This window comes from Cyprinus carpio, chromosome A12 (genome assembly GCF_018340385.1).
Source record: "Cyprinus carpio isolate SPL01 chromosome A12, ASM1834038v1, whole genome shotgun sequence".
In the NCBI taxonomy this organism is placed as follows: Eukaryota; Metazoa; Chordata; class Actinopteri; order Cypriniformes; family Cyprinidae; genus Cyprinus; species Cyprinus carpio.
This window is the reverse complement of record NC_056583.1, coordinates 12,924,098-12,946,176: the sequence shown is the minus strand read 5'-3', so window position 1 is coordinate 12,946,176 and position 22,079 is coordinate 12,924,098. Positions and strand designations below refer to the sequence as shown.

Genomic DNA, 22,079 nt, shown 5'->3' with positions numbered 1-22,079 from the left:
AGAGTCACCAGTCCACAGCGTGCTTTTTAATCTTTTTACTTTGTGAAGGCTACCAAGTAAATGTCTGGCAGAGGTAAACAGTGAACCATCAATCCTTGTCACAAGTACAATCACTTTACACTTTATCCAGGACTTGGGACAAGAAACCACATTGTATTTCAACATTAAATGCATTTTGGCAGTGAATCTGACTGAATCTCCCTGGACATGATGGGTAGGATAGAAGGATTCCGTTTCACGATTATCTAGATCTGGATTGAAGTAGTGAAACTAAGTAGTTCCTCAATTGACAATGGTGTGTGAGTGATCTGAGATTGCTCTGAAGGGTTGGTTATGTGGTGAGATCAAACATTTTAGTTAGACAGTGACAATAAAAGGCTTTTTTTCTGTGTCCATCTAATTGAAATGAGCTCATGGTTGCTTGCAGCCAGTTGAATGCTCAACTAAGGGTCAGTCTTGGAAAAGGCCACTGGCTCTGGTTCAGTCCGCGGAAGGGTAATTCTTTAGACTAACCTTTTCTTTCCGCAACTTGAGACAAAAAACACACACCCACAAACACTCATCAACTGACAATTTATGCTCCTGACCTTTTGAAATAACACAGAGAGGCATGAGAAGGAGGCAGTCAGACTGACAGAGAGAGAGAGCTGATTTACAATGAGCCAAACATGCCTATTCAGTTCACACAGTCTGTCCAGAATCTTCAGAAGGTTTCAAGCATTTGTACATCATATATGCTACCTGTTTAAGTGTTGGCAAACTAGGGGTAAAATAAAAAGAGCTTTATGCTTTGCTAATTTAATTTCACACTGTCACATCCTCTTTGTGCCCGATGCCAATTTGATTATCATGGCTGTAAAACAGTCCTGTGAGATCCATTCCCCATATCCTATGTGAAGCGACAAGTTTTAAAACAGTTATGATTTACAAATGATAATATAGATGGCTAAAAATAGTAGAGCGGTTCCATAGTGATATACTGTATGCATTGAGGTGCCTGGGGTCCCAAGGTCAGCCTCCTTTGGTTTTGGAAACTCCCACACTCTGAGATAATTCTTCTGAATTAATTAACTGATTTGCAAGTTTTGTTTCCTGGGATTTTAGCAATTTAAATTTTTTTCCCCCACCTTGCCTTCTTTGAAAATCTATTGAGAAAAATGCAATATTGATTCATATAAAGTGATTAAAAAAAAAAAGACAAAAAAAAAAAAAACTGTCGTCATGCCATTTCAAACCTTTAAGACATTCTTCAGAAAAGAATGTTAAAAAAAAACATCATGAGGGGATCATGAGAAAAAGGTTTTCTTTATTACTCGGCATTTGTTCAACAAATGTGTTTGTTTATCATTTATGTTTATTCCAGCAAGGATTCAACTGTACGAGAGAATCATCATATTTGTTTCCGAAGAAGTTACTATTCCTAACATGTGTACTGTTTTGTTTTATGCATGAGTTTTCATAAAGAGGAAACAAGCTCCTGAACTGTTCCTACCATCCATGTTACACATGAAATTATCCAATAGTTAAAAATAAAAACAAAAGTCCATGCAAGGAGTTTATTAATGAGCAATCTGCAATGGAGTTTCCTCTCAAACATTTCATTCACATTCACCCAATAGTTAAAAGACATAAGTACTGAGGTGCACAGTAAATACTTCCCTTTCTGTAAAATAATAAAAAAAAATAGCTTGTTTTGAATTTAAATATTGTTTTTATCAGGATAAAAATGTGCACAGTGTAATATAATGAATATATTTTTTAATGTAGTACCAAATGCAGTTGTATGCCAAACATTTTCCAGACCCCAGTTTACATCTCTTATATCATGCACAGAAAGAAAATCAATTCCGACCCAATACAAAACAATCAAGTACAGTTTCTGTATGAAAATAGAAAAAGATATTAAATGCCATATACGTTATATGCAACAATATAATCATCCGTTTTTGAAAAACAAAATTGTACAAAATGGTAGAAACAATCAAGGACTACTTACAGCAATTATTTGATTCTAACTTACAAAACATAAGTGTGATGAATGTCTATGTCTATGCTATATTTTTTTCTAACCATCCACTGACTATAGAACATCTATCTGCACTAATTCATAGTTTATTATAAAAATATTGGAAAATATTGATGATAATATTACTATAACATTATGGTATTGCACTCTTTATCCATAACGATAACTATAATCAGAGCAAATGGAAGCAATGACTCTTCTGGAGTTTTTGGCCACTATTGCCAGTTTTTGGATGTGCTAATTACTAAATTCATTTTAGTGCACTTTGGACTGCATTTATAAAATTATGTGATAGCTATAACATTGATTAACTGTGTCCACCTCAACTTTCCATGTTGAGTTATAACAGAATGTAAATAAGCAATTGCAAGGGTAAATTAGTTAATAAGCACTACATCCGGTAGATATACTCACAATATGAGTAAGCTTTCAGAATTGATATGGACATAAGATGCAGAATACTTTGTATGTGCATGAAGAAACACATGTAACACTTTCTGACATTTGTGCAACAAAAAGCACGCCACACGGCACAATAAAAAAAATCATTCATTGTAAGAGTAATACAGGATAATAGACATATTCAGATATGATATATCCATATTGATTGTAAGCAAGCAAACAAACTCACAAAGTAAAATAACACTTTTTTTGAATATATTTTCATCTGTACAGATTGTTGATAGCTTGATAAAAATAAATACATTTGTCTTTTTTTATTGCATTTTGTGATGAGATGATATATTATCTGACTGCTACTCTGAAAAGCTCAAACTGCATATGAGATATTATATATATTAAAAAAAACAACTCTTGAATGAAGGGAGTCATTTTAAAGCAATAACTATGGAAACTGACTATTGAAGTCACTGCACTTAAGATTTTCACACAAAATATTCTTAAATCTTTGCCTCAGTTTAGCTTTCTTCTTAACTGCATCATTTGTGTAAAAGCAGCCTATATTCCATTTGCAAAAAAATATGATTTTGTATTGCAGTTCTACCACAGTAACATAAATGGTTTCTCCCACCTCTAAAACTTATAATCACACTTTCCTTTTCTTTTTAACATTTCTTACAAAAATATTTCTCTGTGATTAAAAGCACAGTGTTATGTCACTTATTCAGCTGCTACCTCACCAGTCCATTTCATTGCTTTAATACATCAAGGCCTCTTTCCTTTCTCTCATTGGTAATACTGCAGAAAATGAGAAGTGCAAGCTTTTGTGTCTTTCTTGTCGCTGTTGGCACAATGACATTTGCTGGTGCAGAGAAACTTTAGAAAATTATTAAGTCTGTACAGACTGATTTGTAGCTATTTCTGTAATGTCTGAGCTTTACTTGATATACATTATACATTCATATCTCATTGATAAACAACTTAGCTATTACATCAACAGGCCACAGAAGTTCTGAAAATTAGTCTTAATATGTGGCATGAAGTCCATCTTCCTGCTTATGAACTTCTGTGTTTGTTTACATTGTGTATTCCAGTAAGGTCCCAGAGTTTGCTTTGACAGTGTCCAAAATCAGACTCTCTCCACACGACTGGGGTCATATGCTTCTGAAGACAAACACAATTTATATTAGCCATTTTTTATTCAAAACCACAACAAGAGAATGGACATGTCAAGGACCATCAGTATAGTACATTATATGTCTAACAGAAAAGCAGATTGTTAATATCAGTTTAGTCTAAACTTTGTATATATATATATATATATATATATATATATATATATATATATATATATATATATATATATATATATTTTTTTTTTTAATATAATATAATATAATATAATATCTATTCTCTGCTGATTTGTCAAGGCAATGAGTATGGTGAATCAGACCATGCTTCCCTCTTGTGGTGAAAAACCTCATTGCTCATTGCTCTCAAATATTAAAACCAGTTATTGTGGCTTGGCAGATCATAATGCTACAGAATATGTAATGGAAAAAATATATAAAAAAAACAATCCCTATTTTCACTAGAAGTTGAGTATCTGTCCATTTTTTCTGTTATGCAATACTACACTTTGATGAAGGTGACCTCTCCTAGAGCACTAGATAGAGTGGACTGATACAAATATCACAATAGTATATAAAACACTAATATTTAAAGCAGACTGGTAAACAGTTGCCAAGTATATAAACTCTTATGGGCAAAAAAAAAAAAAAAGTGTCTATAAAATATGGCTAAATATTTAGCTTTTAATGGTGCACATTTTACCATTTTAACCACAAATCACTGGTCAGGAAATTAGCAAGAATTGCACAAATACTGCAGATAAAGGGACAGATGCAGATATGGGATAGCCTTTGCCTGTTTTCTTGCACAATACTTTTTACAGGAAGAAGAGTTAATGTTATTCCATTGAAAGTAGTTGAAAAATGTCTCCCACTTAGTTGGAGTTTAAATATTCTTTATAGTGTTCAAATCTGGACTCTGACCAGGACAAAACATGAGTCTGGTGGACTTGTCTTTGCAGTGTGGGCAGGATAATTTTCTTGTTGAAAAATAACATCTGATCGTTCCTCTTTAGATAACAACTTTTCAGTTGTGGCAAGCAAGCCATTCTGCATTATCCTCTTATACTCCATACCATTATTTGACTTTTCACAGTGAAGCAGCTCACCAGTACCAGCATCTTCCTCCATGCTTCACTGTGGTAGAAATGTGTTCCTTGTTGTATTTCTCACCAGATCTTCAAAGGTACCGGTCTACTGAATAACCATGCAAGTCATGTTTTAACGTGATTCATCACTTCGCACAACTCTGCTGAACCACTCTGAATCAAACTTCTCATATTCTGACAAAAACCTTATTTTATCTTTGATGTTCTTTTTAGGGAGTGCATTTGCTTAATTCTTGCTAATTTCCTTACAAGTAATTTGTGCCATTCAGTAATTTGTGCTTTTTAATGCCATTTTAAACTATCTGGGCTTGACCTATTGTGTGTGTTTAGCTAGCTAGCCCAGGAGTGTACTGTTACTGTATATGCAGTCTGTAAGCCTTAAAAACTTGGTTGGACTTCAGTGTACTGACCTGAAATAAACAGCTTGTCATCATCCTCAATTGCAGGCATTGTATTATCCATGTTGAATCCTTGTGGCAGAGTGATCTCTCTCTTTGTTACCATGCCACTGCGTGGTTGTGGGATTGGACGTGCCATTGACTTTGGTGACTGCCTTGATCTTCCTAGTATCACCTCTTCAGCCAAAACTTCCTCCTGAGCCTTTTGCTCATCCTCTTCTTGCATATAACTGGTCATGTCTTTGTTTTCTCTGACTGTATTCTCACTGTATTGGTTCTCTTCCACTAGCGTTTCGTCCTCTTTACCTGATTTGTTTTCTTTGACTTCAATATCACTGTACTGGTTCTCTTCCACTAGCGTTTTGTCCTCTATAACTGAGTCTTTTAGTTTTCCTTCCTTTTCTTCTAAGTCTGTCTCTTTGGCAAAGGTGATCCTGGTGATAGTTCTCACTAATGACTGAGAGCTTTCTTCCTTTGGATAGATGGTGTACTCCATGGATGCTTGATCATTTGTGGATGAGGGGGACAGAGGAGATGGGCAAAATACCTGCAAGTGGTTCTGTGGCACTTCTGTTATCTCAGTATTAACGGTCTCCCTCCTGTCTCCCGCACCTACACTAAGAGTCAATTCCTCATCCTCGGTCAGTGGAAGCGACAAACATAAGTTACTTGGAGGAAACTCTGGCAGCTCCAGCACTGAGCAGACTCTCTGGCTGTGCTTTTCAGCACTAGGTAAATCTTCTCCAGACTCGGGATCCTCTCCAAGCCCTACCTCTGGCATATCTCCATGACTTTCCATAGATCTTTCTGGCACTTCCTCACACTCTCTACTGACATTCTGTTTCTCCTCATTTAAGCTCATCTCTTTGGTTTGTATTGCCGATTCTGCAGCATCTGTGGTTTCCAAATTTCTTTCTACCGGTTTGTCATCAATGTGGTCAACAACCAAGGCTTCAGCTGGCACTGCAATCCCGAGTATTCTGGCAGCCCGTTGTTCAATGGATTCATTTTCAGGAATGCCTTTGGCACACTGGACTTGGTAAAGTTTACTAAGGTCTTCGGTCTGCATACTGTTTGCCTTCTCTTGACTCAAAAGAGTCTCAAGATGTTCATCTGCCAAGGTCTTTTCATTACTCCAGCTTAAATAATCTGAATAAAAACTGTCATCATTATCCTCATAATTAGCCTTAAACCTACAATGAAGACTCTTGATCACATTGATACAAGAGGACCTCCCCGATCTAGTAACGTCTGTGTTTCCTCTCCCAGCTTCCTTCTTGTTGAGGGCTTTGGAGTTAAAGGCATTATTATTGTTCAAGCTTTGAGTACATTCAGCAAACTCAGGGCTGTGCCTGCTCAAATCTCCACTACTGTCTGATGATGTAATCTGCAAAGTCTCACACATTTCTGAGTTGTCTGAAGGACTGGTTAACATAGGTGACTCAGGACTCAAGCATGTAGGGGATCCAGAGGTCACAGTGTCTGGAATGGCAGTGTATACTGTTAAACCAACATCCTTAAGCAAGCACTCCTTCGGCACTGGGATATCCTGCCGATGTATTGCTGAATTAGTGCCCCCCCTCTGCATAATCTCAAAGTTGACATAATTATCAGTTTTGGTGACAGGTATCTCTTGCATCTGGCTGTCCAAGTTCACCTTTCCCTTGGACAAGGAACTTTTTATACCTTTGTATTCTGGAAGGCATCTGTTCCCTAAATCAGATATTACATTTAAGTTATTGCTTTTCATTTGCATCTCTGTGACCTGCACTATATGTGACTGCTGGTCAGTTTCCTTCTTCACGTGAAGTGGGGTGGTTTCCTGTCTTGTATAATTGACTTCTCTGTTTGTGTCACTCAGCTCCAGAAAACTGTTTAATGCCTCATCCAACTCCACTATATTCTGATCAACATTTGGATACTTCCCAGTATGATCCTGTATCTCCTTATTAAAAGACTCAAGCTCCCCAATGGCATCCCATTTGCGTCTGTTCACTGGCTTTAGCAAGAACTGTCCAAAAACTTCTTCACAATCTGCTGTTTCATTTGTCTTTCTCAGCAAAGGCTGACGGTCTGGAGATGATGGATTTGATGCTGATTGGTGCAGAGTCGGACTCCTTATACTTGAGCTACTTCCATTCCTAGTTCTGGAGAATGCACTGTTCCTGGAAGGGTTGAGATCCTTTTGACCTATCATGGGATATCCGTAGTTGGCACTACAGTTGGTTTCACCTTCATTATCAGTGATTGCGTGAGGGGAAGAATGGTCATTTGTCAGAGGATGGGTATTTCTGGAAACCTCTGGAGAACCCGTCTGAGTTTCCTGGTTTCTGTAATGATCTCCAGGCCAGGATCCTGCACAGAACAATACATTGTCTTGGCTTGTATTAAGGGACATAGTATCTACAGTCTCTTTCCACAGAGGGGATCTTTTAATGGATGGGGAGCTGCTGGACTGTATTTGTGTTTCTTTGCGTGATGTTTTTAAAAGGTTTTGATCGTCATGCTGCACCACTGTGTTTTCTGTTGAATTAGTCACTTTTTCATTGTTATTTGGGTCAAAAACACTTTTGTTAGCTTGTATACTAATAGGGACAGAAACCAGGCAAAACATTGTCTCTTTGAGCTTCTTCTTTGAGTTTTTCTTGTTCTCAGACACAGTTTTTGCCTCAAATGTCTTTACTTGTGTCACTGTCTCAATTAAACCCTGGTTTGAATTCTGTTGCATTGTCATCTGAAGAGCAACCATATTTCCCTGGGTAGCTGGATGCTTGTTGCAGTTTTGGTCAGGTAATGTGGTTGAACTTTCTGTCTCCTTAAGCACTTCCTTGTGTATACTGTCCTCATTAATAGATTCACTAATATTGCTTTGACTTGGTTCAGTGCGGTCAAACGGTTTCTCTGTGAGAGGAAAGGCACCGTCGTTAGTCTTCTCAGATAAGAGATTGACCGGAATCTCATTTCTGATGTTTCTGATTTTGTCTGCATCTGTCAACGAGTTTCCATCTATCCCTGCACCTGAAACATGTCTGACACGAGGGTCATTAAAGGGAATGTATTGAACATTACTCATCTGTTCTTCACTGTAGCCTGGATATGCCTGTCTCCTGCAGGGCATACTTCTTCTTCCATCTCTGTAATGGTCTTGCCAAGCCATCCCAGTCTGCCTGATAAACCATTCCTGCACTTCTGTCATAGCAGATCCCTGTATATAGGGGTCACCTCTATATTGGTGGTTACCCATTGAGATAGGAAATGTTCTGTGTCCTCTATTAACTACAGGCTGCCTCCTGTAAGATGGAGGGGGGATATAACCAGGGGGCTCCATACCAGGTCCAGCGAGTTCTTGTACAAAGTATTCTTGCTTTGAGAAGGGCAGTGGAGTTCTGTCTCTGGGACGAGGGGCAAGCTCCCCTGTGAGTACCTCTGCGCTCCCACGCATCTGCTGGTGCACTTCATAAGATGGAGGTCTGAGAGGTCGGCTGGATCTGGGTTTTGATAGTGGTGCAGACTGTGCACCTGATCGGTCAGTCCACCTCTGCCTGTTCTCCCCATCATTAAGATGCCGTCCATGAGGGTCTCGTGCATGGTGGCCATTTAATTTATAGCTTCCATATGATTCTTGCCCAGCAGTTGGTATGCTGAAGTACTGGAGGCTTTCAGATTGCAGAGCCATTCTGGGCAGTGACTGGGACTTGTTTTTGGTTCTGTGTGGAACGGCTCCTTCTGCAGTTCGTGGCCTGCGCTCCTCATGTGCCACCTCATTTTCCGATGGTTGATGGCTCATGCTGGTCATTGGACGCCACTCCTCTGTTCCCAAACTTTGGTACTTCCTTTCAGCTGCATTTCTCCACTGGTGCAAAGCCATCTCTCTCTCCATGGCACGTGCACTCTCTGCGCGACGTTGTCTTTCACGGTTATGTTCCTCTGTGTTTAAGGCAGATTCTGGTCTCTGCTGCATGCCTTCTGGTTTGTTGGGAACACCTCCTCCACTTCTACGTGGATCCCTGAAGTCTGCATAATCCAAAAGCACACTAAAGTCCTGACCTCTTCTTCGCCAGTAGGACACATCCTGCTCAGATCTAGGCTGAGAATGTATTCTTCTGTGGGTCTCAAAAAACCTGCATTTAAAACATACAGATGGAATTAAATAGGGGTCAGGTACTTTATGCATTTACTTATGTCCTGGGTTCTGAAGCAAAGTTGTGAACCAATGAATTAGGTAAGACAAGCAAAAACTGGATACCAATAAACACATCTGTGTTTAAATCCCACTATCCAAGCACACAGGCAACATCAGATCAACACTAAACTAAGAGGGTAAAGTGTAAGCTTTAATGATGCAAACAAACCAAGATAAATGAGCAGTTTCTGGAACAAGCAGGAACATGACTAGCTTGTTTGGTGCAAACCGTTGAGTCAGCACTGAAGGTCTGTTCTCTCATCCAATATATTGGCATCAGAGATAGCATATGATCTGCATGCTAAACAATCCTGACCTGCACTCATAGAAGGATAATCTTGCTTAGTAACAGTCACAGCAGTGGAGGTACTTTCTGTACTGAACTGCTGAGTCTCAAACCATGTGACATGCAATTACTTTAAAGTGCAAAAATGCACTAAAGCTTGACAATATGCCAATAATAATGTCAAAATAAATGTACATATATCCCTCTCTCTCTCTCTCTCTCTCTATATATATATATCACAACAACAACATTACTAACTACTTGTTGATCAACATACATAAGAAAAAATGTCACTGTTTCTATGGAAAATGAAGCGTTGTCGTGTAATCTTTTTTAAAGCAAATGACTCTCTGAAGCTGCTCTGTGACAATATCGCTGGCAAATGCAGATATTCACATTTATATTCATCATGTTTTATTAATAATGGTGTTATATAAGAGATTGTTATAAGGAATGGAATAGTGATCTGACAAATGCTCATGGGACATGTAGTTAACTGCTGGCTCTGCCTGCAGAACTAAGCATGCTCAGTAGGGGGTGCTGCGGGCTTTCTGACGTCACTTGTATTTATTCCACTATGGTCCCATGTGAAATGAGAGGAAATAAAAACTGCACTGCAAAATCAACTAAACACAGTTAATGAATTCATCGGATACAGGGGGAGTGAGGTAGGAGAGTGTACAGGGAACTGAGTGAGACTGAGACTGAGGAAACAGTGTACATGAAAATGTAGGAAGTAAAATGATTCCAGAGGATGAGATGAGGATGAAAGAAAGTGCAAACAAAAAATAAGAAATGGAGAGAGAAAGGTGACATACGAGAAATAAAAAAATAGAAAAGGGAAAAATTGGGATCTGTCCTGGTGCGAAAGGGAAATCCTTGACAGCTCCTACCTTTACGTAACACTCTTCATCATGCAAGACAGCTTAGACCTCAGATCAAAAGGACGAATGAAAAAGAAGGAAAGACAGCAGCAATACAAGAGTGAAGATGAAGAGCTTAAAAACTATTCATCAGCACAACTCACCCACTGTCCGTGGTCAGGCTGTCTTCTGGCAAACGTCCATCTCCGAGGTTACCGTTGTCCATGTCTTGTGTCCTCTGCTTCCTGACCCTGTTCTCGGCGTCACTGGGGAATCCCCTGGCAGGAGCTTGTCTGATGCCTCCACTGCTGTAAACATGGTCCCCCTCATAGCCATTCACGCCGCTGTGTCCTTTCCGCTTCTCAGCGATTTCACACCGGCTGTCGCTTCGCTTCGGCGGACATTTCTCATAGGTTGCAGGGTGGGGGGAAGACGAATGTGAGACAGGGACATTGTTGCTGTTCCTTTGAGGGACTTTGTATCCATGAGAGATGAGAAGGTCTTCCACGCTGTACATGGCTAAGCGATGTGTTTTTGCTTTTAGTAGTGTGTGTGTGTGTGTGTGTGTGTGTGTGTGTGTCTGTCTGTGTGAGTATCAGATGAATTTCGCTCCTAGTCCAGATGAGGCAAGCTCATGAACAGCTGCACAGGAGAGGCCATCGCTGTGAAAGAAAACGGGACAGAGGGGAGGGAGACAGAGAAAGAGAGAGAGAGAGAGACACAGATGAAGTTAAAATGATTCTCTCTCACAGTCTTTTTCATAAGAGGATTGCTGCTCACAGCCAAAACAAAAAGAAATGATTCGTATGGCTGTCAGTCTGTCTATCCACTGACACAGTCTTCTCTTCTTCCATCTGCCCCCTATTCTCCTCTTTCCTCTGTTCTTTATCCAGAAAGGAAAATCTCTCCAGATGACTGACTACTGTACCTCACGCTCAGTATCTTCACATTACCTAGGTGTGAAATGTTTTAAAAAATCTCAAGCCACAATTTTGACTTTAGCAAACAAGTAGTAATAAAGACTCTAATCAGATCTACTGATTAACACGATTAATGATGATTAACAATTTTAATAAGACGACAATTAGCAATCTCATTGATTAAAAACATAAACCTAAGTAAATTCTACTATGTAATTATTTGAAGTAGTTCCAAAGCAGTTTGTTTGGATATTTGATTCTGTATGATTCTTTTAATCTACAAGGATAGAAATCCCAAAATCACTTGCAATGTGGGCAGAACTGCCCCTATGAGCAAAACAGTTTAATAAAACTACTAAATAATGTGTTAATGTGTATCTAAGTGCAAAAAGTGTGTGTGAAGTCTGAGTGATCCTTTTTGGGTAAGCGATGGAAAATATCAGCTACATTACTGAAAATCTATATTACAATGATGATAATTCAAAGTGTGATGAAACCTAATTGCATAAATCAGCATTAATGTGAACATGCAATAGAATAGTAGGTTCCACAAGTAAAGGCTTGGTGTAGTGTCGCAAGTAACAAAACCTGCCTTGAAAAGACAGAAATGGAACTGTCTGAGTAAGAATAAGGAAAAAGAGGTTACCTAACCTGCACACACATTCAGAGAGAGACGGACAAAACAAAATTGCCTGCAATCTCCCACCATTAGAAGTGTTACAGTTATTTCTTTAATCTGCAGGTGGTAAAGTCCAAACTAAAGCTTAGACTTCTACAATACCTGAATGTTCTCACATGTCTGAAGGCTGAATGATTATGCAATCTTTATAAAACAAGCTAAATCCGAATCTTTTATGGAAAATACATGCCTATTTAATTATTAAAGAGTCAATACACAATTTTGCTAATACGAATAATTAATTTCAATATAACTTTAATATATATATATATATATATATATATATATATATATATATATATATATATATATATATATATATATATATATATATATATATATATATATATATATATATATAATCTCAGTTCCACATAAACCACATAATAGTATCAGAAAGTACATCAAAATATTAGGTCAGGCTGGTAGGGTACAACATTCATGTAGATGCACAGTTCTCTTTCACAGAATGCCAATATGATTTCCTCAAACCCTTTAGTGGTGGAGGATTGAGTTTTGATGGTGAAAGAGGTAACAAATGAGGTGACAGCTTACATGTTGGTGAGAAGTCACAGGATGAGCTTTTACCGACAGCACTGAACATTCACATGATGAAAAAAATCCATAAGCATTTTCATGCCGCTATATTTACTGAAAAATGAAGCAGGAAAAAAACCTGCCATGTCTGTTTTGATCTAAATGATGTTTGCCAGAAGTAGAAGGAAGCAGTTATCAGAGGTATGACTTTCACATTTTCACACTTTCCAACCCAGATACTCCAGACTGATCCACATTCACCATTAAAGGCCCTTGGAGACAGCTGCCTCTCACAGCATCCTCTAGCACATACAGAGGTCAAAAGAAGCACCAAAAATAATGCTAAAGTTTGTTCTTTTTTCTTTCCTCTAACTATTTATGTTTCCTTACACAGACGAAATTCGGCACAAACAAAAAATGAGGGAGGTATATTTCCCATCTGTTCCGCCACAGGGAAAACCCTTAATGTGAGTTTTATCAGTGCCATCCATTATCATTAGCTATGTCTTGCAGAAACATTTAGAAGTCTACCTGCAAACACACACATTCACATTTGAGCCCCAAAGTTTAGGAAAAATCTGACCTACACATACTGTATACTAAGGTCCAAATACGTTTGTTTGTTTATAACTTGGATGGATAACATGATCATCGGGTTTTACACAAACTTGTGTAGTTCATGTCAGCTGATGTGCTGCTGTCATTAAAATGCATATGAAAAAATAATTATTATTGTTTTGTGGAATATTGCCGTGTTTTTTATAAATAATTCATTTATGCACATTATTCTTTTTAAATTAATGTGCCAGCGTAATCTTTAATTAAAAACTTCCCCTTGCTCTCGCAACCAAATCTTTTCTCTGATGAGGTGTGCACCGGATCATGGGCCCATTTACATCACAACAGGGAAGAAAAGGTGATTGCAATTTCCGCTGCATGCAAAAAGAGGACAAACCAACCACTAAAAGATTTTAAAATTAATTTAACTGTTCAAATTAAATTCTATATTACTTTTCACTCAAATTATTTGAAAATATAACAAAAAAAAAATAAAAATCTCAGGCCCCACATTATGTGCTTCTTCATCCCATAGCAACAAAACAAAATACAAAACCCTACGACCTGGGCAAAAAGTGGAAACAATTCAAGCCAGGTCCATGGAGACTTTAAATGGCATAGAAATGTTTGCCTGCATCAGAGCACAGCTGAAGTTTTAGCAATGACAAACTGCCTCTTAGAGCATGAGTAAATTCATAAAATTGCAGATACCTGTACGTGATCTATACTACTTTGCTTTTTTTTTATTAATGACCTGCTTTTATGGCTAACACATGTCGCAAGCTAAAAATGAACAAAAGCACAGGCAGACCAGTGATGTCATGAGGTTTTTCTGAGCCAAAACACCACAATAACAGTGAATCATTTGATTCCACTCAGATATCGAGAACTTTTAGATTTTTTTTTCAACAATAAATGCTGAGGACCACCTCTTTGTGCCATTCGCTTCCTGTAAAACCCTTTATTTGCAGCTAAATGCTAAAGATAAAACCCATAGAGGCCGTGGGCCTCAGTCGAGACTGAACTCTTTTCCTCTATAGACTGTAAGGTATGCCTGTGGAGCCAGCTCCGCCTTCCCTCATAAATGAATCACACATTTTTAGATCTGGCCCACCTTGCGCCCCCCTCACCAGCAGCCCTGCGGAGAGCTGCCGCCATGACAGTTTGGTGTCAACTCTTTATACTTAGACTTTGTCAGATTTGTGGTATGTGTTTGTGAAAGGAAAAAGACCAAAAGAGAGAGCCTAATAAAAAGACATAGTATATTTTCATACAGAATCAGGTAATGAACTGAATTTTTGCTAAAGTTTTATCAAAGTTATTGTGCAAAGTGTGATTAAGATGTACACCAAACCTGAAGTCCATTAACTGGGAATTGACTGGCCAGTGTAAAAGTGGAGAAAGAAGATAAAACAGTAAGATGGACTTGCATGTCATCCGAAAGGAAAGTCATTTCAGAGGCGGAGTGAGTCATTACATTTTGATGAAGCATTACACAGACAACATTTTGTTTTCTTTCAAATAACATGAACCAATGAATTGTGCATAATAAGACCAGGAACACGCATTAGAGAGTAAATAAGGTCAGTTTTGATTTCATGTTGACAGAACAACTGCGACGAAGCTCATGACGAACGACCTCATCAGACTAATGTCTCCTCACAAACTGCCTAATAACTGCCATAAACATGTACATAAGGGCCAACGCAGTATTAAGCCTGAGAGCACAGCCACTGTACCATGACACGGCAACATCTCTTTCACTGAGTCGAATGTAAATAGGGATTCTGAGTGTCCATGTTTAACCAAAAAAACATGTTTTATAACAAACAATACACTGTCCACCCTGTCCTATAAAAAGTTCTTTCAGATCCTCACCCCTTCATTAGGGCCTTTCACACCACAGGTACCTTTTCATAGTACCAGAACTAATTGCGGAACTACCCACTTTTGGGCGTTTTCACACCGCAGGAACTGGGTGCGATTTTAGTACCGGACTGCCTTTTTCTGTGACGTAAGTAGACATTGATTGACCAAATGCGTTCGAAAACATCCTCACCTGCCATGATTTAAAACGCAGTGTAACATACTGTTAACATTGTCAACTTATTTCGCAAGTATGACGGACAGCAATAAATATACGGACACTGAAGTGCAGGCACTTGTAGCAAATGTAGCACTGCCAGTTGTCGTTGGAGATTCTTAAGGCCCGTTCACACCAAGAACGATAACTATAAAGATAACTATAAAGATAACGATATTAGCGTCCACACCAGCGAACGATATCTTCTGTTTATTCTAAGCACACACTCGTCTGGCGCTTTAAATTCTCGAGCTCGTTACAGCAGGATCGATTCTGATTGGCTGTCAATTTTTTATCGTTCATCAGCTGGAAAAAAATCGTTTTGAAAGTGATTTCAACGATATTGTTTTTCTTTGTCTTTATCGTTATAGTTGTGGTGTGGACTCTGCTGTTCTTTAATACTGAAAATGATTTTTAGAACTATATCTTTATCGTTATCTTTATAGTTATCATCCTTGGTGTGAACGGGCCTTTAGTCCTCCTTTCCATTCTTTCAATCGCTTTACGTATACGTCGACATCCCATGCTACGATCACAGCATCCTCCATCCTCCTGTTGTTAACGTTGTTCTTCATTTGTTAATGTTGTTGAAAGCCACACACAAATGACATCGATGTCGACCGGATTACGTCACGTCCTAGTTCACATTCATGGTGCAAATGCAACCCTTTAAATGGTCCTGGGAAACAGTTCGCGCAAAATCGTCCCAGTACTTTAGTACTGTACATTTATTTCTGGAACTAAAATGGTGCGAAAGGCCCTATTGTTCAGTCCATCCACATGGATCTCCTACACAGTCCCTTAACAGGCACGTGTTCACACTTGTACAAACAGGCTCTTCATCGTAAACAATGTGACATCACCACTGTTGACCTCTGCTTCCTGAGGATGTGCACATTTCAAGGGACGGGGCGGAGGACTTGAATGAGCATGTCAGCCAGACACTGATACTGAGAGGACAGAGCCAAAACAGAGGGAAAACTTCACCAGACTGGATTTTGGGATGTACATATCATTATTCTGTCAATCATAGCTCATAGGCCTACAACAGAATTTTACTTTGTTTCTAAACAAGTAGCCTATAATGTATTGGCAAACATCTACACAATTTGTCTCCATCTCCGGTTCACCCATTCATTTATCCTTCTTAGGGCCTCTTGTAGGCAGTGGGATATGTTTCAGTAGCCTCCATTCTCTGCTATGCAAACCAGTATAAAAGATTGGGTTACAATCTAACAGGCTACCTACGGTATGAGAAGGAAACGGAACTCTGAATTGGTTATATTTTTAGACTGGAAACATATTTAGTCTAATTTAGGATTAGTTTTGGGTCAACAGTAATACACCTATATAAAAATGTGCTGTTCCTTTACATTTACAATTAATAATTTGATTGAAAAAATCCAGGTTAGCCATGACAAGAATAAATTACTTAATAATAAGCATAATAATAAGCAGTACAAAAGCTAATGCAGAAGTACTGTGAATAACAGAGGAAGGGAAGAAAGATTTATTTAAAGTTATGGATTAATTTAGTGCTCACAGATGTTGTCAGTGATTTCGGATGTTTTTTGAAGGGTGTGATGGTCATAGTTGCCATCAAATTATCCATGCCCCTATTTTTTTTTTTTAAGACCTAAGCTGCATCTTTTGAGGAAAATCACATTAACCAGCTCTTGTTTTGTTTGAGCTGTGGCCATGGAGATGACCATTTTGCTTTCTTTGATAAGCGAGATTTAAAACAATAGACTAGAAGTATGGTGTCACTGGCGACACTAAAGAAATGTTTTCAAAGTCTGGTAATTCAATTGGTGGAAGGACCAGAGGATCATCAAAGCAGGAAGTAATGCTTTTCCAGGCTGGGAATAATCACAGTGCCAAACAGTACAATTCACAGTTCTTCATGTGTTCTACAACCCTGAAAAATACTAATTTCATAATTTACTATAAGAGTACAGAGCTAATTTACAATAGACTGTGTAAAATCTAGATCCACATGCCATCTTAATACAATTTCTTTGATCAGATTTAAAACAGTTTCCTAAGGAAATTAGATTATTGGGCCATGCTGGGTAAGTTTATTTGCTCATCATTTAAACCTAACTAAACATTTCAAAGCAAAAGGTGCCATTTTTCTTCTTTTAATTCTGAAATGTGTTTGCTCAGAATGGGATCTTTGTTTCAGTGCTTGAAGGTACTTTCAAGGCCAACTGCTTCTCTGTGTTTAATGCTTAGTAATGTGGCGATTTAAACCGAGCAGAATTTTCAGGACTTGATTGACCAGTAAAACAAATAAAAATGTATATGTCTATTAAAATATATGTCTTGACTGTCACAAATGGGTGATATTTCTCAGTATCATTTGAGACATTCATGATTTGTCCCTCAATCTTCTTTGTTTATGATAGGAAGCAAGCACAAAGGCCTTGAGGAAGATTATCCAACATCCAACAAGAATTATATTATAACAATTTATCAGTGAGAAAAAGCAGTTGTGTTAGGCCTTGGCTCAAAGATTTGACCAAGGACATCTACAACTGCATGTTTATAAAAGGCAACAATCAAACACAGAATACTTTGATTACACAGACTTATTTATTTTCTTAACATTGATGATAAGTATGACTTATTCACGACAGGGTTCCAAATGAACTTATCCGCATGGCTGTACATAATTAGAGTAAGGAGACTTGACTTACAGAGAGATGACAGTGACAATGTTTATCAGTTAAAAACACTCTGATCAAAGGACTGGCATACATAAGCATTCTGCTAATTATGCTCTTATCCTGCCAAAGAATATGATATCAAATGAAGGGGAAGAAGCTCAGAGACGTTTCAACAAACAGCACTGTGTTAAAGAGCACAGACAGGAAAACTTGGTGACTACAGACTGAAACTGCAATGGCAAAATAACAGCCTAAAATTTAGTAAGAACAAATAAATAGCAAAGAAACAACACATAAAACGCAGTGCTACTTCTGCTCATGTCCTTCAGTGAAGAAGGTTGCTGTTATAATCAAGAAAAAAAACAAAAGGCTGACCAGTGATCCTTATCGGTTTCTATTCCTCCCCTGAGCTTAATCATCTCTGGCTAATGCATTTGACCAGAAGAATCCATACAGGAGCATATAGGAAAGTTCAGCAGTCCATCTGTTTTCCATATGAGTTTAAGGCCTCTAATGTATGACTTCATCATACGCAAGGGCTATATACCAATCCTTTACCCCGCATTTCTTTTAATTACTATCTGCCATCTAATTCAACACACACATCCACATACAGATGCACTCACCTTGCTAAATAAATATCAAAAACAAAAAAAAACCTACCTAAAAAAAAATCAAATAAATTTTCCACCACACCACATTAAATAACTATGCATTATATAAGGAATTTGTGGGGGAAAACTCATCTTTTTTAAAATATTGCACCGTAATGTCGACCAATATGCATAAACTCGAACTACTGTAATTGATTAATGTACTTTAGTAGTATATAAACTTATGTTTTTAATGAATTGTTCCAAGAAGAAGTTTCTAAAAAGTAAAAAAAAAAAAGTAAAAAAAAAAACCCATCTTAAAACTTTGTCCAAGTAAAAAAAAAAAAAAGGTTTTCAAATGCAGTGTCTTATGTTTTGTTTCCAATACCCTGTAGACAAGAACTGAAAATAAACTTATATTGATGTTATCTGTTCTTTAAATGAGCAATGGCCAAATAATTACTATGAAATAAATGAGATTACAGTCATAATCTGCACATGGACCTACGCAATGATTTGCCCTATGCTACTACAAAGGAGATTGTGAGCATATTATTTGTTTTCCGAACAAGACAACCCTATTCATTAATATCTATTAAGGAGGACTTGTACACTCTAAGGATGTTCACAAATGAAGCTACACTTTAAAATCAAAACACCACACCACTGTAAAGAGCCCCAAATTCCACTGAAATTACTGTCTAATATATCTGAATGATTAACTGAGCAGTTTTTTTAAACTAGGAAAGAATAATGTCATCAGTCTGTTCAGTAATGAACAGCCCTCACCACTTAATTCATTCAAAATTCCCTTTTGTGACCAACTGCATGCGTTCACCAGCAGTATCAGCAGATTTCCACATTTCCAGGAAACAGACTCCAGCCTTTCTCCACGTACCACTTGATAACTGATGCCCTGTGATTCAGCTCTCTTCCTCTTTTGTCCTTCCGTTGCCCTCCCGTTTCTTTAGACTTAAGGAATACTTAAGTAGACAGCTTTGAATGTACATGTTCCATGTTATTGATGAAGGTAAAGTTATGTGAAAGAAATCTCTTGAGTAGCGGCCAATCGATACGGATTTTTCAATAGACGATACGATATCTAGAGAGTGAAGAATGTCAATACATGTGATGTAGGCTAAAGGCCTGTTCACACCAAGAACGATAATTATAACAATAACTAATTATTGTAATTAGCTATGACAATAACAACTATGGAATGATAATGTTCGAATCCCTTTTTATGAATGTATTTTTTTTCCAAGCTGATGAAAACTGTGTGCACTTATAATAAACAAAATAATATCATGCGTTATAGTTATCGTTATAGTCTAGAGTTCTGTATATTAGTCTATGGCCAGTCTTTCACTCACATTACACCGCTGTTTGAACATTTGATCCTATTGGCCTCAACTTGACCTGTTCATATTTTTATTGCGGTTGACCATTTGTTTTGTTTCTTCGCCTTTAACAACAGCTTCCAACCTCCACAGCTTTATATAACCACAAAATTCTTGCTTTTGAAAACTAAAATCTGTAAACCACATGAGGACAGACCTGGTTCAATAGTTCCTTTCCAACAGCGTCTAAGCAGGACCTTGGCAATCAAAAGGCCTGTTATACATTGTACCAATTTCACTCTAATCACAAAACATCACAAATAACTGATTCTGATTCTAAACCAGACTCCTCTGCTCTGCTGGCATCTACACGAGTCAAGGTCAAAAGCACCACCAAAAGCAGCTTTACTTTTGAACACTAGCTTCCCAGTTGAGTGGAGTTACCATCCGGCACAGAGTTGTTGACCTCGCACCTCACTCTTCGCATCCCGTGAGCTCACACAGGTCACTTCCTCTGCACGTGAGACACATGCCCTTTGATGTTATTCACTATCCAGCCGGTGTCAACACAACAGGAGGCTGTTAGTCTGAACAGTTCATCAACAACTGCTGACACAACCAATAGAAGCTGCCTGACCTCCATTCACATTTAGGCCATAAGCACACTATTTGTTGTCAGGAATGTCAACTTCATCTTGCAACACACAAGTTGTCTTATTGCCTCCACTCAACTTAGGAACTAAGTAGCCTAACATAGCTGTATGCCCTATAATAAAGTTTCAAATAATAACAATACTTATATTTTTTGATGTTCCTAAACAATACCGTTCGCGCAGACCGTTGTTGCTATGGTTACCTCCTGACGAATACAATTTTTGTTTACCTCCGAGTTATGCAGCTACGCCCCTTTTCAGCGCCACGTTTGTTGTCTTCCGTCTTCCAGGTTGTATTTCCACAACATGAAGGTAAGAATTTATGAATTAACCATTAATTAATTAATGAATTAGCATTAATAAGTAAATCCAGTTAACCAGCTAACGTTAATTACGATGCTATAAAAATATACAGAGCTAACGTTACCACCAAAACGGAAGTTGAAAGACAAGACGGATCGTGCATAGGCTAATCTACCTTTTATGGTTATAAAAAGTTTGAAAACACAATTGAAACAGAACCTGTTAATACGTCAAATATGTAAGAGATATAGGATAATTAGGAAGTTAGACACCACATTTTTATATTTTATTTTATATTTTATTTTTGGAATATAGCCTAATTATAAATAAATGGCGTGCGTGTAGCGAAACATGAATGATGGAGCATTAAAAAAGAAACAGTTGTTATTAGCTGTGGATTTGAGCACTTTTGTAATTAGATACAGTGAATCCGTGTGCACATAACTCGATATCAAAGTTATAATGGCATGTTATGAAGCTCATCCCTCCTCTGCACTACACAGTCTGCTCATTTCACCCTTTACCTCGCTAATGTAGCCCACATCTTGCGCACTGCGCCCGACCCCTGAGCACACAATTCACAGTCAAGCAGCAAGCTGTCTGCCTTCTGAAGTATTTTTTTTTTTTTTTTTCACAGCGGAACGCAACAAATTACCTGATAATCATCAATGCAATTTATCTCAGTCCTCAAGCTCATTCCAGCGGTATCCGCGGTCATTTATACTGTGATAGATGCTGGGACATTAGCCTACGGGACGATAGATGCAGGAGCCCGTTATCTCGCAAGTTCATCCCCTGGGTTTATTGAACGGGTCAGCGTTATTAACGTCAGCAGCTGAAATCGCGTTTAATTCTGCAGGGTCTACCACCACCACCAACGAGCCTATTTTCTCACATGTTCATATATTTCAGTTAAATGTAACGTCCACGTACCTGTGATGTGCTCTTGTCGAGGTCCGTGTTTAGTTCCTGATGTGGTGTGTTGAATCCGCTCTGTGCTGAGCATATCTGAGGGAAAGGTTGTGCAGAGGAGAGGGAGAATCGAGCTCAGATGTGTCTTGTGTGGGTCGGCTGGCGAGGGGAATGGTTCCTCCCAGCGTGTGGGTAAACTTTTACTGACGACACTGTAACATACCCCACCCACCCCATCCCATCCCATTCCACTATTACACAAACCCATGCTGGACTGGTCTGGACATATGATCTTTGAGGACTACAACTGTTGAATAATGGTGAAAACGCAAACAAACATCTAAACTTCTAAATATACTAGATCACCTTTTCTTTTTTTTACCCAGCTAAAGAAAAAATGCTTCAACCAGCTTAAGGTTGTTTCCTCACCAGCTGGGC

At 38.2% G+C, this 22,079-nt stretch overlaps 1 protein-coding gene across 2 annotated transcripts; it reads right to left on the bottom strand.

Moving 5' to 3' along the window:
* Nucleotides 1–1,542: 1,542 nt before the first annotated feature.
* Nucleotides 1,543–21,830, bottom strand: LOC109099548 (junctional protein associated with coronary artery disease-like). 2 transcript variants are annotated; one of them, XM_042767607.1, is made up of 4 exons: nt 21,663–21,830; nt 10,559–11,056; nt 5,075–9,183; nt 1,543–3,586 (listed from the first exon to the last, which is right to left on the bottom strand). In XM_042767607.1, exons 2-4 carry the CDS (start codon nt 10,909–10,911, stop codon nt 3,555–3,557), a joined length of 4,494 nt encoding a protein of 1,497 aa, XP_042623541.1. In that variant the 5' UTR covers nt 10,912–11,056; nt 21,663–21,830; the 3' UTR covers nt 1,543–3,554. The 2 variants fall into 2 exon arrangements, with proteins under 2 accessions (XP_042623541.1, XP_018968607.1); XM_019113062.2 differs by having other exon boundaries at nt 1,543–3,589; nt 21,663–21,829.
* Nucleotides 21,831–22,079: the final 249 nt, after the last annotated feature.

Coding starts and splice junctions, on each gene's coding strand:
- LOC109099548 (XM_019113062.2), bottom strand. CDS start 10,911: ATGTACAGCGTGGAAGACCTTCTCATCTCTCATGGATACAAAGTCCCT. Junction 9,184..10,558: donor AGCCTGACCACGGACAGTGG/GTGAGTTGTGCT, acceptor TTTTAAATGCAG/GTTTTTTGAGACCCACAGAA. Junction 3,590..5,074: donor TGACAAGCTGTTTATTTCAG/GTCAGTACACTG, acceptor GTTTGTCTTCAG/AAGCATATGACCCCAGTCGT.